General features: G+C 42.9%; 1 protein-coding gene across 36 annotated transcripts in view; it reads left to right on the top strand.

The window, feature by feature from the left end:
- The window catches only part of camk2b1 (calcium/calmodulin-dependent protein kinase (CaM kinase) II beta 1), a 132,264-nt gene that overhangs the window by 18,990 nt on the left and 96,457 nt on the right, over positions 1 to 16,817 (top strand). For all 36 annotated transcript variants that reach the window (XM_078170543.1, XM_078170526.1, XM_078170542.1 and 33 more), the window contains exons 3-5: positions 7,944 to 8,003; positions 9,725 to 9,779; positions 10,081 to 10,146. In XM_078170543.1, the coding sequence (XP_078026669.1) occupies positions 7,944 to 8,003; positions 9,725 to 9,779; positions 10,081 to 10,146 (181 nt within the window). The remainder of the gene's footprint in view (positions 1 to 7,943; positions 8,004 to 9,724; positions 9,780 to 10,080; positions 10,147 to 16,817) is intronic.

Consider the following 16,817-nt stretch of genomic DNA (forward strand, 5'->3'; position numbering starts at 1 on the left):
GACACACTTTATTTTGAAGTACAGTGAATTTCCGGCACAGAGGTTTTATTTTGAAGTGCCGTTTTGAGTGACTAATGGACAGCTACTGACAGAGACAGCAAACCAGCTCGATGACATGGCCAAATGCCAGTATGACGCTGAATGTATTAAACTGTGTGGACCTTGAACTAATAGCCCTTTTTAAATAGGAATTGTGCAAATTTGCAGGAAAGCCCAATCAGTCTTCTTTCAGCATTGGCAGTATAAAAACAAAATCGAGGAGTGCAGCAAAATGCCGCCTGCCTGCTTTTGTTTATACAGAATGTGCCTTTTCCTGGGCAATGGGGGGCGTGAGCAAGTTACAAAACGTGTAGCTCAGCGTGTGACGTAAACAGTGACGTGGGAGGGAGGCCGCGGGTAGTCAGGCGGCAATTCTTTCGTAAATCGGCCCATTCTTCACCGTCCCCGTCATCTGACGGTTAATGGCCTCTTCGTTTGCGAGGGCAAGGAGGACGCGTCTCCCCAGTTGCTCATCTTTACAGTGTCTGTCAAGTTTGCGTTTCCCTCTTGCTACTAGCTGCTCGCTAATTCCTGCTATCAGCTGTTCCCTGTTTATCTACCGTCAGTGGCTCATACGTGCAGCGTCATCAACAGCTCCTCCCACAAGTCATCAACAGCCCCTCCTGTTGTGGAGGGCCGCCTCGGTCTGTTTAAACTGAAAGGGTTCCGCCAATATGTCTACCCTACGAGGCAGAAAATTGGGTGCCTCGGATCAACTCGCCAATCCGCCTCTGTGTGTCTAAACGCTCGCAGCTGGCCGGCAAAACGACCCAACAATCACGGAAAATCTGGCAGTGTAAAAGGGGCTCATGACTAAGGAAAAATCTGGATCCCGTGGCTGGACCAGTTGGGAACCACTGGCCTAGAAGACGTCAGCTCATACCAGGTCACATCAGAAACATTAATATCATAGTTTGCAGGAATGTCCAATGCCAGCATTTTCCTCTGGCAGTCGAGCTGCCATTCAACCACTCACCAGTTTTTATTCTCAGTATGTAATGAAATCCAAAAGCAAGCACAGACTCGCTGATCAGCTGGATTTGTATTCAGAACTACAGCTGTGGGAACATGAAATAAGACGATGATACCTGAGACCATCTTGTCGATTTTCCACACTTCCCCTTACCCCCAGGTTATCTCACACAGTACAGACTCTGTTCCTTCTTTATGCGCAGTGCTTGTGAAGAGCCGCCATAATAAAACCTCGTACGAGTGGTCTGCATTGGACAGATCATCTGTCATTCACCATGTTGTCTGTAGGTTTATCGCCCACTGATCCAGCCAGCCTGGAGTAAAGGACCTGAACAAAGACTTTCCTTGCTACAGAGGAGGTTGGTGTATCCATACAGGTTTTGAGTCTCAAAGATGAAGCAAGGCTAGAAAGACGGGCAGTTAACTATTTTAATTCTTATTTGCTTAATAATAACAAAGTGTCGTGTCAGCATTATTGATCCAGTATGATTGATATACAGGGCTTTACTTGAGAGCTCAGTATGTTGATAAGAAGTAAAGGATGGTGTCCTCCTTAAATTGATTGATTGATGTTTAATAAAACCTTTTACCTGTACATGCAGCTATACAGTTTCCAGTGTAGCCATCCGTCATGCAGTTCTGCAAAGACGTGTAGGTAACAAAGGCCCAGTCTGGCCATCTGGTAGACGAAGCTAAGATGAACCATTGCGCTCACTTGGAGCCAAATCTGTTCTTGCAAATAATATCAGCAGATGTCACTGACAGAATGAAGTACGATGCTTGTGCTCATGACATGTTTTCAGCCATTCGATATTGTAGTATGATAAATGGCATATCTGGGAGCATGTTGCAGTTGATATATTTTTTTTTTATTGGGGTTAATGGGAAACTTATCCATAGTCAGTAAATTACATACGGTAGATATCTGACGGCACATCCCAAGTTTGGAGAAGCGGCAGGAGTACCACTGTCGATGGGTGGTAGCAGCAAAGCTTACTTTAGCCACCTAAAAAGCTCCACCCTAAAACATCTATAACAGTTTCGGTGTTATAAGTATTTAATCGCTTTAGCTTTCCGACAGACAGCTCGTTCTGACGGGTAAGCGGGCTTCAGTTCTCCATCTATGCTCTCGTCAGAGCCACCAGACTCCAATGACAAAAACAGCAAGCAGTTGACATGTTTGTCTCCCTGAGCAGGTATGAGGGGTGACGAAGTTTTGACCCTCAAGGAAACAAAACAAGATACATGCTTTGGTTTTTCAACATAATCCCCCTCAAGGGCAAGACACTTGCTCCAGTGTGGCTGAAGCGCCTTTATCCCAGTGGAAAAGAACTCTTCAAGTTGGGACCCGTCACACACTCTCCCTGCCACGCTTGAATTCTTGTTTCCAGCGTCTGACTGAGGCATATGAAGGGGCATTGTCATGTTAAATATTGAGCAAATCTTGGTGGATTTTAGATGGTGACATTCCTTTGAGATGAAGATATTTGATCACAGCATGATACTCCAATTTCTCCATTTTCAACAAATCACTGACACTGTTCACTTCAAGAATCTGCAAAAATAAAACAGAAGGAGTTCGAAACATGAACATGGTTAATGATAATAAGGACAGGAGGTAGATTAGAAAAAGTTTGTCACATTTGGTGACTTTCGGAAATTCAAATTAAGCCGTTTAATCGCCAAAGCCACACATGAACACAAACAAAAAAAAGAAGAAACTGATATAAAGGCTTCAGTTCCCCACTGAGATTACTGCCTTTACTATATTCAGAACATAGTGTACACTAACTGTTATCTTACTATATAATGACGAAAACTCTGTCTGTGTGTCTGTTCCACGTTTTTCTCCTCACTGACTTGGTCAATCCATGTGAAATTTGGCACAGTGGTAGAGGGTCATGGGAGGATGTGAATGAAGCAATATTACATCAATTGGCCAAAGGGGGGCGCTATAGCAAACTGAAATGGCAAACTTTGAATGGGCATATCTCATGCCCCGTATGTCGTAGAGACATGAAACTTTGCACAGAGATGCCTCTCCTCATGAGGAACACATTTGCCTCAAGGACCCATAACTTCCGGTTATATAGATTTTCCGCCATTTTGAATTTTTTGAAAAACACTTCAAATGGATCTCTTCCTAGGAAGTTTGAGCGATCTGCATGCAACTGGGAGAAGATGATCTAGGGACCAATATCTAAAGTTCCCTCTTGGCAAAAGTTGGAAAAAATTAATAAAACTGAGCTTCTATAAGGCAATGAATATTGCAGAGGGCGTGGCTCATCACATAAAGGTGTATAACATCTCAAGGGTTTCACCCATCACAACGCAACTTTGTAGGCATATGACCACACATAATCTGAGGGGACCCCTCCATTATTGACCCCATCAAACAAAATGGGGGCGCTAGAGAGCTCATTTCTTATCTAGGCCTAACCACCATATCGATTTTTACTAAACTTGGTAGATATGTAGAACAGGACACCTCAAGGTGACTGGAGAAATTTAACTCTAATTGGCAACTGGGTGGCGCTATAACAACAGAAAAATGCTTAAAAATGGCTAAAATCTTGAATTTTTTTTTTCTAATTTGTAGTATGACTAAGTCATGGTATGGTATGATGTACATAATTAGGGAACCTGTCAGTCAATCATTCTGTCTGTCCCACGTTTTTCTACTCACTGTCTGACATGGTCAATCTATGTGAAACTGCACATAGACATTGAGGATTGGCATAGGTAGAAGGTGACAAAGCTACCAATGGGTATGGACTAGTTGATTTTATTTTTAGGTTTGACTCTTTTTAGGGGGCTTAAAAATGTTTTGTAGCTGACCTTGCCCACAGCAGTACAGCTTAACGTCTGTGTCAGACTCCAGCCTGCTTCTCCAAACTGTGTGTGTGTGCCGGCTGACATCTACTGTACGCAGTACACTGACTATGGATAAGTACCTCATTTAACCCTTCTGCAAAAGATCCAAACTATCCCTTTAGTCCAGCCAGGGTGAGTTCGGCTGGAGAGAGGCGTGATCCTTGATGGACAATAGTAGGGATAGACCAATATGGATTTTTTAGGGCCGATGCCGATACCGATTTTTTCCATCACCCTTAGCCGATGACCGATTATGGACTGCCGGTTTTCTTGAGCCGATATTTGGGGCCGATACTGTTTAACAGTTAGAGGCTTTGAAAGTTTAAAACTTAACGTTGTCCTGAAGCAGCTTCCAGGGCTGCTTTCACCACTCTACCAGTAGGGGAGGGGTAACGCTGCATGTGTGTTGCAGGGTCTTCCGGCAACACAGAGCTGTCTGTGGATGCCTGTCTGTAAATCATGCCAGGGAAAAATAAATCCGCGAACTCACGCGCGTATCGGCCAATGCCGATACAAGTAAAAAACTCAAATATCGGCCCGATATATCAGCCGGCTGATGTATCGGTCTATCCTTAGACAATAGCCTCACTTGGGGTGCTAATTCATGATACCTCTTACCTAATGATTAACAAATAAATTATTCAATGTATTTCTGATCATCTGTTAAGATATACTTCTATTTTTGAAATGTTTCCACACTGACAGTGTCTGAAATACAGTTTGTAACACAGGAATAACCAAACAAATGGAAAAAAAAACATTCAGTGTGTCCGTAGTCCCCTCCAAAACCAAATGAAAAATTGAAGAATGAATCAATAATGTGAGCGAAAACAAAACTAGAAGCAGGCGGTGGTGTTCGGTGAAACAGCAGCAATCAGCAGCGTCATATTCTTTAAACAGAAAGACAGCAACCAGGCTTTGTGCATATTAATCGCCCTTGCATTTTTTTTCTCCTTCCTCCCTCCTTCTCTGTCCCCCCCTTCAACACTCCTCCACTCCTCTCTCCGCCTCGCTCCTCTCATCTTCTAAGACTATAATCACTGGGCTTACACTTCACTGTCACTCCTCAATGCCAGCGTGAATGTGTGCGCTCGTGATTTGCCAGTGTATTTGTGTGCCTGCATGTGCTGTATGTGTTACAGTATGTGTACAGTTGTGTGTTTTTAAGCCCATGCAACTTGTACATGGGTGTGGGTGAACACATGCATCTTCATGTTTATGCTCACTGCTGTGCTCTGCATGCCTGCACATACAGGGTGGTCCACCCCCTTGTGTGTGTGTGTGTGTGTGTGTGTGTGTGTTCTGAGCGTTTGTATGTGGGCTAAGATTGCTGCTTGCTCGATAACCATGGAACCATGGTTGGCTAGCATCATTAAACTGTTATATAAGCGTGCACACACACACACACGTAAATACATAATCTACACACATACATAGTGTTCTTAGCAGACAATAAGATAGTAGATCTGCACTCTGACTCACAGGGAATGATATTATAATCATGTTGCATTCATATCCTGATATATTTGTTTTGTTAAAACAGGATAAGCACTGTTAGTCACCACTGCGATATGAAAATGCAGTGCAGGAATATGGAAAATTTGCATGCAAATTTTCAGCATGACAACTATGCAAAGCTATGGGAATGGTGCCATTTATCTATGTTGCCGTGTTCCATTTTTGTCAGACAATATTGAGTCAAGCAGTAGCAGCGATGACCATGACCACCTTTTCCTGAGAACTAAGAAAAGAAGAAGCTGAGTCCACCCAATTTTGGAGGAGTACGGAACATGGCGAATCCTATTGGCTGACCTCTTAGCTGTTGGGTGATCTCAAGCCATGTATCATCCTTTATTTGGTTATTGAAGTAGTTTGGTAGCCTGGAAATCCAGACCCAAATCTAGAAAGATTTAGGGTCTGGCTATGAGTAATGCAAATGGCCCAACTCGAGGGGCGGCACCAAGCATGCATTTGTAAATATCACTGCACGCAATTGGATAACACTACGACCAATCAGAACAATACACGGGGTGATATATCCAGAGTGCTATCTGGTAGATTAAACTCTTGCCGTATCCGGTCGGCAAAACAGCAAAATTGTCCTTCTTGCAAAGGAAAGATTCGAGCGCCGTCTTTTGTTCCCCTTTTAGAGAAAAAGCCAAGTCTAACTCGTTCATTGTAGCGGCCAAAGCTGTTTCAAACAATTGGTTTCATCCGTAGCCATCTTGCAATGTTTACTGACTGATTCTGGACTTCGTCGTCGCAGCGCTGTCATCATCTGTTTAGGTCGCCTCTGGCCCACCTATATCAGATACACCGATGTGATTGGTGCAGCTCGGCTGCAAGGGCAAGGGTAATGAGCATCATTACTGATTGCCAGAGCGACTCGCTGAGCAAATTCAAATTGTGCTCTCGTGAGAACTCTAGATTTCCAGGGTAGTAGTCTGGTGGTGTTTGTTGTAAAACATCGGGTGTTGAGAAACCAAACTTATAAGACGTTTCCCCATTTCAGCAGCAAGCTAGCTGTGACCGTGAGGTATGACATGTTGGAACAAAGGATTTCATTAGTCAAACATAGGCGATATTTCTGCAGGCAGAAATCCACTGAAATGGAGGTCTGTCCAAATATGTTTACCTCTGCATGAATGTCCTGCAGGGGTGTCCAAGCATTAATAAGAAACCATTTTTACATTTCCATGCAAATTTTTTTGGACAAAAATCTGTGCTTGACAAAAAAATCAACAAGCTAATAACCAGTTTTGGAGGGGGGGTTGAAAATGTGTAATTATCCACTGTATGTATGTCTTTTGGCTAATTAAAAAGTCAACAGTTACATTCACACTTGGACTAAGTTACAGAAAAGTATTTTAAGCATAACTGGCCCAAAGCCCCTTTTCTTTTGGTACAGAATGATGGGAAAATGTTAAAGGGATATAACAAAGTTTGTTTTGGAAACACAATATATTGAGAGATTTTATGGTGAGGGATGGAGAGTCAATGTTTTGTCATGAGAATGCACATGCAGGTGACACGATACATGATCTTACTATTCCACCAAACTAGGGGTGGCCGTAATACGCTAGCAAATGCAGGGAAGAAAAGGACTGCTAGCTAGTAAACATGGATGTAACCGAGACTGGTTTAAAAATATCGAGAAATCTGCAAAAGTTTTATGAGAAAGGAAATGTATTGCACGTCACACACTGTTACTGACGCTGTGGGCTAATGGGCATGTAGCTACTTCCATGTTTCAGATGATACGTCATGTTTGTAGTCGACCAATGAAGATGAGTTTACATATCACCTTGGGTTCATCCTTCACCTTCTCAAAATGATCCCACACTTTGGATTTCCTGCCCGACATGTTATTAACTAGCCTGTGGAATAACCGCAGGTACCAGCCCTGATGACCTTTCTGGTCGACTAACGTTTGGTCGACTATTAAAGGGCAGCCCTAGATTTTACAGTATAGTCTCACCCCCACACTGATCAGTGTCTAAAGGTATTGAAACAGGGTCTGTGTTTGGGAAAATGTCATGATTTCTTTAGCTGTTTGTTGAAGTGGTACAACGATGGCATGATTATTAAAAAGAAGACGCACTCAAACTGACAAACATTTGCACTGTGCCTCATGTTGTACATCCATTTGTTAATTTCTGCCTTCACGTTCATTGGAATAGACAAGATTAAAGACTACACTGGATTAAATGGACTGTTTTACCTCTAATTTGATCACTGTTAATGTCTCCATCTGTCAGTGAAGATACTCTGTAACACCAATGATATTTAGAGACCCTAGAGAGACACCTTATCTCATTGAGTGGATGAACATACTGTAGTTCATTTGTCATATGAGTGTGTTTTCATCAAACTTTGTCATTACATATCTCACCACAGTGTTTTGACATTCTCACATTTAACCCGATTGTCCCGAGTGAGCTGCTACAATATCAGGTCATGATGTGAAAGTGTATTTGCAGTCACACTTTAAGAATAACTCCTCATTATCTCTCTCTCTCCCTCTTGCTCTCTGTCTTTCTGTCTCTGTTGCCCTTCAGATCACCAGAAGCTGGAAAGAGAGGCTCGGATCTGTCGCCTGTTGAAACACCCCAACATCGGTAAAGAGATGTCTTTCTATTTTCGCCAACATCCATCTAATAAGAGAATCAAAATGAAAGCCATCTATTACAACTTACTGAAAAGTGAAAACCAAGGCTTTTTGTTATTGTTTTGACTTTGCAAAACATTCATTTATTACTTTTTATTACAAAATATATCATATTTCTACTATCCCTTCACGGGGGGCCTATTTGTCGCCGTTAGCTCGTGGGAATTATAAGTGAGTGACACATCAAAAGCCCTGATCAGCACCCAGTGTGAGGGATGACAACATTTAAAAGGAGAAAGATCTGTGTTTGTATATATATTTATACCACTATACTACTGGCTGGTTGAGTGAATAACATGGATAATTTTGTTACTTTGCAATGCTCCTTTGAGGAACCTTGGCTTCTACCGTTCATGTAGATGCCACTTGACACACTACACCCACCCAAACGACATTACAGTAGGGGTGTAACGGTACACACAAGTCACGGTTCGGTATGTACCTGAGTGTGGGGGTCATGGTTCGGTACGGGTTTGGTACAACAGGAAAAAAGCAACAAAAAGTCACACATGTATTACACTAGCTTTTTTCATTTATTTTGAACAGACACCAATTGACTGCAAAACTAAAAACCATCTCCTGTTATAAAAGTAAAAAAATAAATGGAACTAGAGCACTCGGAGAGCGCAGACCTCCACCAGGCAGCTCGGATTTCCCATTTTATTATTTTATCAACTTTGCTTCAACCGATCACCACCAAAATTGTATCATCTGTTCATAACCTCCTTGGCGGAGGTAATAAAACATAAAACAAAATGCCAGTTGCCTCGGTGATGTTTTTGGCCCTGTCTGTGTTCATGTCAAGAGGCTGCTTAAAAGCAGCGGGGAGGAGTTGTTGCACACAAGTTGTTTTTTTCCTCGCACCAGTGATAGACATGTAGTATATGTGTTAACATGTTTGATGTGTTTCCAGCGACGTACCGCGACAGACAGGAAGCCAAAGTGTTCCCATACGGGTGATTTAAATGAAGCCGGCGGCTCTTCTGATTCTCCATCAGTTTTCTTCTTTGTCTGTTTTTGTAACTGCTTCTTCTTCATCTGTAATGACGGTTGCTGGCAGCTTTCAGGCTCATTACCGCCACCTGGATTGAAGTGAGGACTTTTTTTTAATACTGCGTACTACGTATGACTGCGTGCACCAAACCGTGACACCTGTACCATGACAGCACGGGACGAATACAAATACCGTTACACCCCTACATTACAGTACACCCCCTATTGGCAACTGTACTTCCTGATGGAAGGACAGTGCACCATGCCACACCACAAAAACTGCTCAGGAATGGCGTGGGGGACATGACTAAGAGCTCAAGGCGTCAGCCTGGCCTCCAAATTCCCCAGATCCCAATCCGATCAAACATGCATGGGGCATGTTTTCGCCTCATTGTGAATCTTTTGTCTGACCTGGGTTTAAGGCGCAAGCAAAGTTAGCAAGTGCTACCATATCCACAAATGCCTGATGGGTGGGTTTAATAATTTAATAATGTTTAATAATGTTTGGCTGTATCGCTATAAAGGCCTACCCATTTTAGACTATAGAGAAAAAGTCATGGAAACAGGGTAAAAAAATTGACTTTACTCACACAAGGAATTAATAATAAAACACTAAAGAAAAAAAATATAGATACAAAGAGAAATTGACATTTATCCCTCTTTATCTCTCTCTCCTAGTTCGTCTTCATGACAGTATATCAGAGGAGGGTTTCCACTACCTCCTGTTTGACTTGTAAGTTCTCCTCTCCTCTCCTCTCCTCCACCCTGATTCCCCACCCTTGCCTATATATACAATTACATAACTCTCTAACTCCTATATCCCCTCCACCAACACCACCACCACCACCACCACCCACGCCCTACACATCATCTCCTGGCAATTCCCTCTAGTTTCCATGGTAACTATGTGGGAAGGGGGGGATTGGGGGAAGGGGGGATGCCGTAGGAATCCTTGCTTTATAGCCTTTATAGCCCCCCCACCTCCCTCCAATCTAACCATGCCAGTATTAATATGTTTGTGTGTGCGTGTGCAGGGTGACCGGAGGTGAACTGTTTGAGGACATCGTAGCCAGAGAGTATTACAGCGAGGCCGATGCCAGGTAGGAGCGCAGCCTTCGCTCTGTCTGTGTATGTGTGAAAGGGCTTCTCCTTGTCCTTAAATGGCCTCTGTCTTCTGTCTTCTGTCGTCTTTTAGTTTTTATGTATCTTTCCCTTTCTTTTGTGACTCTGCTTTACGCTGTCTTCAACTCTGCGCTCCTCTTTTTCTCGCTGTCCTCTTTACTCCTCTCCCTGTCTCTGCGCCTCACATCCCTTCTCTGCATGTTTTCTTTCTTCACTTATTGTTTTTCCTCTTGACTTGTGTTTGTTTTTAGTGTCTTCTTTTGTTTCTACTTCCTTTTCTCTTCTCTCCTGCTAGCTGTCCCCCTTTCTCTATTTCGGTTAACTTCCCATTTTACCTCCTGTTTTCGCTGCCGTATCACTACTACTTTTTCTTTGCTCCTTCCTTCTTTTCCTCCTTATTTTTCAATACTCCTCCTCTGTCCTTCGCTTTTTACGTCACATCAATGCCGCAGTGCCTCACTTCTCACACCTACACAGGAGCAACATCAAAGTCTAATCCAAGGTTTGACCAATATGGGTTTTCAAGGTCAGAGCAGATTTTCAAATAATCTGTTTTTCAGGTTTTCAAATCTGAAAAGTGTGGTGGATGTTGTTGCTGAGTTTATTTTGGACCACACAGTGCCCGGTATAAACAAAATTGACATTGAATAGGAGTCTGTGAGTTAGTGCCTAGGTCACTTTCAAAGTGCAGCACAGCTTTTTGCAAACATCTAATATCTTGTAGTGAAAATTGAGATACCAGCAGAGTTTGGTTTGTAATAAGAGGAGAAGCGATTTCTGCAAAGTGCAAGAGATGTCGCAGCAAGAAACACGTTGCACTTAAAGACCCCCTCCACTCAAAAATGTGTTTTTTCTTTTGTTTACGCCCCTAAAATATCTGACCTTGACTCTACTGACTTACTAAAGAGGTGTTTTCACATTCCTCTACTGAAGGAATGTTTGGCACATAACTAATTCAAGAGCCAATCACTGTTGTAAACCTGGCTTGTAAAACCTCATCAGCTAAGGCTATCAAGCCCGTAACTTAGTGCCTCTCCCTGCGTGTTGCATTAGACGTGACAAATGTATCTGGACTTCCTTGGGTGAGTGTGACCTTTCCTATCTGGGGAGTGTGTGTGGTTGACTCACCGCCAGGAAATTCATTTTGGCGGATGTGTCGTAGTAAAGCTGCTGGATTTTGGACACAATGGTCCTCAGTCTCCAGTCCATTGCAATCCATTTTGCAAGGGAGCACTTTAGGCGGTCACAGGTAGACTTACTCAGTTTGCATCTGAACGCCCAGCCGAGTGTGGCTTGATGAGACAGACAGCTAGAGCTAGCATCACAAGCAGTGCTAGCTCAGACCTCGGGGTTTGCTGCTAAATGCTTTGTGTTGGGGTGATATTTTAGGCTTTAAGTACGTCCGTGGTACCAAAATTCTTTACTGCAGGAACGGCAGAGAGCAGTGCTCCTATCAACAGTTCCATCTGGGCTTTTTTTAAATGTAAACGTTCCATTCACGGGGCCAAGCAGCGTCGTCTTGTCTGCCTCCATCATCTGACAAAGCCACTGTGGCCTTCAATGACGCAGCGGGTCAAAGGGCACCACGGACCGCAATTAATCAGCATTAATTTCTTCAATACGTTATTTTTTCTTTGATAACTTCAGCAAAATTAATGTGTTATTGTGACAGCCCTAAAAAATGCTAGCTACATTTATCATTCTGATACGCCTGTCAGTCGACGATTTTGGTGCACAACAGACTCGGCATCTGAGTCTGGGTTTGACTGACAGCTCAAACATGTAGGACTAAGGCCCAATCCCATTTCTACCCCTTAAATCTTCCACTTGGTATTGAGTGCCCTCGTTTGCGAGTTAACCCTCGATGGGGGAAGTGAGAAATATAAGGGTAGAGATCTTACCCTAAGAAAGGAGACACCACTTCATGCAAATCGGCGTGACCAACGTGCAGGTATACATCACGCGTAGTAGACGTGCAGGCATATGTCACGCGTAGTAGCGACGCAAGATACCGGTAGTCATTCAGGTGTGAAAATGCCGGCTCCAGCGCTTGTGTTGTGGTGTGTGCTATGTTTATTCTTCTCCGTCTGATGAATCAGCAAGCAAGAAATGCTGAAAACAGGAGGCGTCTGTGACGTCTTCTAGTTCTGATTGATTTTGTTCGGGTCAGTCGATTTTGTTTAAATATTCTGACGCTGTGTTCAACCGAGTAGCTGATGAGTTTACGCTAGTCCAACCATCTGTTGTTTGTATAGCCTACATTCCGATCATACAGTAACAAATTGTTTTCCAAAACTTGCCAAAGTTGCTGACGTCGCAAGGTGTTCTGGGAAATTTCATCTTCCACTTCGCTGAAAGTGTGGGTCGGGGCTCCCTTGGAATCTAGGGCAGGTTTGAAGTGTTGGAAACCACTTCCACTACCTCAATTCTGTTTTGGGACACCACTAGCCTAAACGTGAACGCGCACAACCAAGTGCAAGTGGGTATTTCTAGGGGAAGTGTGGGGTATTGGGACAGGCCTTATATCTCTCCGATGTTTCTTAACACTAGCCAGCTTGATGCGCATTGCTGTGTCACGGTCAATCTGGTGCGAGCTTCGCTGGAGAAAGCGGAAAGCGAAACCTACAGTAGGTAGCATTAGAGGGTGGGACAGAGGCTACATTCAGAATTTCTCAATGAGGCAGAAAGAGTAGATCTGCTTCAAGCCTCTTTTCAGAGGTTTTTTTAACTGCTATCTGGGGGAAAAAAGTAGGATAAGTACTTTAAAAGTGTCTGGAGACGGACTTTATCATGTGGCATTAGACCATGACACAGGAAACTCTGAGCCCCAGGACAAAACAGTTACCAATAAAAACAGCATTGTATGTTTCATAGAAAGTCGCTGATAATGACATCAACAAACTCTTATTGGTCAAACCTTAACTTTGTGTCTTTTAAATGATCTCAGTTAGCTTTACTGGTGCAGGTGCACCCCTACACTGTTACTTTGCCCCCTTCAGTTCCCACCTGTGCTTTCCCTTTCCTCAGTGAGAGACATAAAAATAAGTATGTAAGCAGAACAAAACAAATTTCCCTGCTCACCTGTAGTGTTCGTGTGTGTCTGTGGACAGTCTCACCCTCTCTTTCTTTCCATTTCTTAATTTTCATTCAGCTCTCTTCTTTACTTCTGTATTCAAATTGCACCACCACCGCCGCCCATGCTCTTTTATATCTCACTCCCACCACTCGTGCTGACTCATCGACACACACAGTTCACTTTTTGAACCAATGGCGGAAGAGGAAATGGAGTAGTGGGGGGGTGGACAGACAATAGACTGAGAGAAGAGTGAGAGAGATACTTGAAAATGACAGTTGTGGCGTGGGTGTTAGTCCATTCAGCAGCGGTAAAAGTGAAAGTGAATAGTCTGATGTTGTTGAGATTCATGCCAGTATGGCACCATAAATGGTCTTTAGCTCTTCACTCCAAAGCTATTTGACTTGTAGCTTGAGAACAGTGAACTCAGGTCATGTGAGCAGAGTGTTATGTAGCCAGCTGGCCTTGTAACCAGTTTAAATTACATTTATTCAAAATGCCTCAAGCCTTAAATGTCAACTGTGTAACATTTGATGAGAGAATGATTTTTATTTTCAGTTTCCTGAACTGAAATAAATGACATGAGGTCATTTGGTTTTGTCTTGGTGATGACAAATTCATTTTTAAGGGAACATGTTCCTTTGATATTCTTGAGTAGAACCTGATCCCAGACCAGGTTTGTAAACATGAGCTGTTTACTGACATCACATTACTTGATTTCTTGGTAATGGAGTCCTCAAAATTCAATTAGTCTGATTAGCCTGTTACATTAAATATGAGTAAGAGACACCATCCTTGGTCACCTTATAAATGCATTCACATTATTACTTTTTTTTACTGTACTTTTTTGTAATGATGTCTGGGCCAGGTTATGTTAAAACCTGCACCAACCCAGCTGTTGTAAGAGTCAATTTGCTCCGACTAACTTGTAAACATTAATCAATTACCTGAACTCGACCTGTACGCTGGAGCGTTGGCTACTTGCTGCTTGCTGTTGGCTGTATTTTATGTCATTTACAGTAAATATTACAATACAAAACGTGTTTTTCTCTTTGTTTAATGATGTCACAGAAGTGCATATTAAACAGATTCACTGTGGACAAAGAGGCAGTTGCTTGCTGTTAGGACACGGTGGTAGGCCTATAAATTCTCAGAGGGAAATATTTTTACCGGACAGTATGACTGGAGAGATGTAAAGATTCTGACTTACACAGATTTCTTGGTGAAAACCTGAATAACAGAACGCCTGAGTGCAGCAGATAAAGCTGGTGGCTGTAAGACAGAGACAGAGAGGGGAAAGAGAGGGTGGAAGTTCGATTAGTGCAGTGTTTCTGTGGTTTATTAATAACTTGCTGAGAACACTACGTTGTCACTTTATGACCCACCTGTCCGAAACTTGTGATATTTTCTAACAAGCTGACCTGAACCACCGACCCACGGGACCTGCGTGTCATGAGTTGTTTGGTCTATGAAATGTTGATCAGTCTTTCCCAAAGTCCAAGATGACGTCCTTAAAAGTCTTAAAAGTTTTACCACGAGATTTTCAGTCTGCTGTCATAGAGGAGGGAAAAGGGAAGGTAGAATCCAGAATTTTGCCTTTTTTCTTTAAAATGACTGATTAATTGATAATTGAATTATCCATCCATCAATCCATTTTTAACTGCTTATCCGGGGCCGGGTCGTGGGTGCAGCAGGCCATGCAAAGCACCTCAGACATCCCTCTCCCCAGCAACGCTTTCCACCTCCTCCTGGGGGACCCCAAGGCATTCCCAGAACCCAGAACACCTCTAACGGGAGGCGCCCAGGAGGATCCTGATCAGATGCCCGAACCACCTCAACTGACCCCTTTCAACGCGAAGGAGCAGCGGCTCTACTTCGAGCTCCCTCTGGATGTCCGAGCTCCTCACCCTATCTCTATGGCTGAGCCCAGCCACCCCACGGAAGAAAACTCAGTTCGGCCGCTTGTATCCACAACCTCATTCTTTCAGTCACTACCCAGAGCTCATGACCATAGGTGAGGGTTGGGACGTAAATGGACAAGTAATTGGAAAGCTACACCTTCCGACTCAGCTCCCTCTTCACCACAGCAGTGCAGTACAGTGCCCACATCACTGCAGAAGCCGCGCCAAACCGCCAATCCATCTCACTCTTCATTCTACCCTCACTCGTGAACAGGACCCCGAGATACTTGAAGTCCCTCGCTTGAGGCAGTTGGTGATTAATTCAGTAGATCTAATCAATCAATCAATCAATCGTTCGTTGCAGCTCTAGTGTAAATCCAGCTGAAGTTTCAGTGAAACTATTTTTAATTGTGTGCAACAAGTAGTCTAAAAGCAATCCTATTTGGAGCAAGAGTGGCGAGCTTTGGCTTACAGCTCAGGTTTTAGTCAGTGCGTAATCTCCATCACCAAGCAAACCTGACATGGCATATTTCTTACAGTTATAGCTAACACCAAGCTTAAATGTCTTTCTACTGTGCATTTACAGCTCTCTGCTCCAGTTCTAGAGTTTTAGTTGATTTTTAGCCAGTGACAGAAACTGTGGAAAAGACATATCCTCAAATTATTTTTGCACTTGTATCATTACTCAGAAAAGAAAATCAAATCTGATTGTACAGTTTTTTAGGGATTCTGTTACCTAGGATACCTAGGATTGCAGATTGCAACCAGCTAAAACATCTCCCCCATGCCAAGCATTAACTCCTACTTAGGATTCCTTCAGGGTTCATTGTTCGGGATGTTTTTACTGTTAGCCGAATTATTCACAGTGATCTCTTCCTCTCCAAAACAAACAGACCAGGTGATTCAAACCTGCAAAAACACTGAATAAAGCAGTTCAATGTTAAAAATAAACATTTCTCCAATGCTGTTTGGCACATCGCAGTGGGCTGCTTGCCCAGCACCTGCTAGTTTGTCCTCACCTTTTTTCTCTGATTAATTAAGAACCAGACATTGAGGAGGTTTTAGGAGCTGAATTATCCACAGAGGTCTCTTCTTCTTCAAAACAAACAAATCAAGTGATTTAAAATGGTAAAAACACTGAATAAAGTAGTGTCATGTTTAAAAAGCTGTGTTTTTCTGATGCTGTTAGTCACAGAGGGGCTGCTGACTCTTTCTAAGGTAACAAAAACACAATTTATATTTTCAGGTGATAATGTACTAAATAAACATGCTTTTTACATTATATTCTATTTCTGCTAATATATCCCCCTAAATCCTACACACTGGACCTTTAAACTAGGGTTCCAAAACATTAAGTTTTATCTAATGGATCCAGCGAAGTTGGGGCCCACATATGTAGGTATCATGTAAGTATACTCATCTGTTGTATGGTAACTGTTAAGCGGGATTTATACCTCTGCGTTGTATCGACGCTGTACCCTGCACCGTACCCTACACCGTATCCTGACATGCCAGAAATGCCAGAAATGTAACACAGAAAACGCTCTGTTTTTGTTAGCCGAAACCGTGTCCCTCAGTGGAAATGAAACTTTTATTGACTTTTATGTCACAAATAAGACACAAAAATTGTGACAATAAAGCCTCCACAAAATATCATTTTAAGTCTTGTGTGTGT

This window comes from Epinephelus lanceolatus, chromosome 9 (genome assembly GCF_041903045.1).
Source record: "Epinephelus lanceolatus isolate andai-2023 chromosome 9, ASM4190304v1, whole genome shotgun sequence".
Taxonomy (NCBI): domain Eukaryota; kingdom Metazoa; phylum Chordata; class Actinopteri; order Perciformes; family Serranidae; genus Epinephelus; species Epinephelus lanceolatus.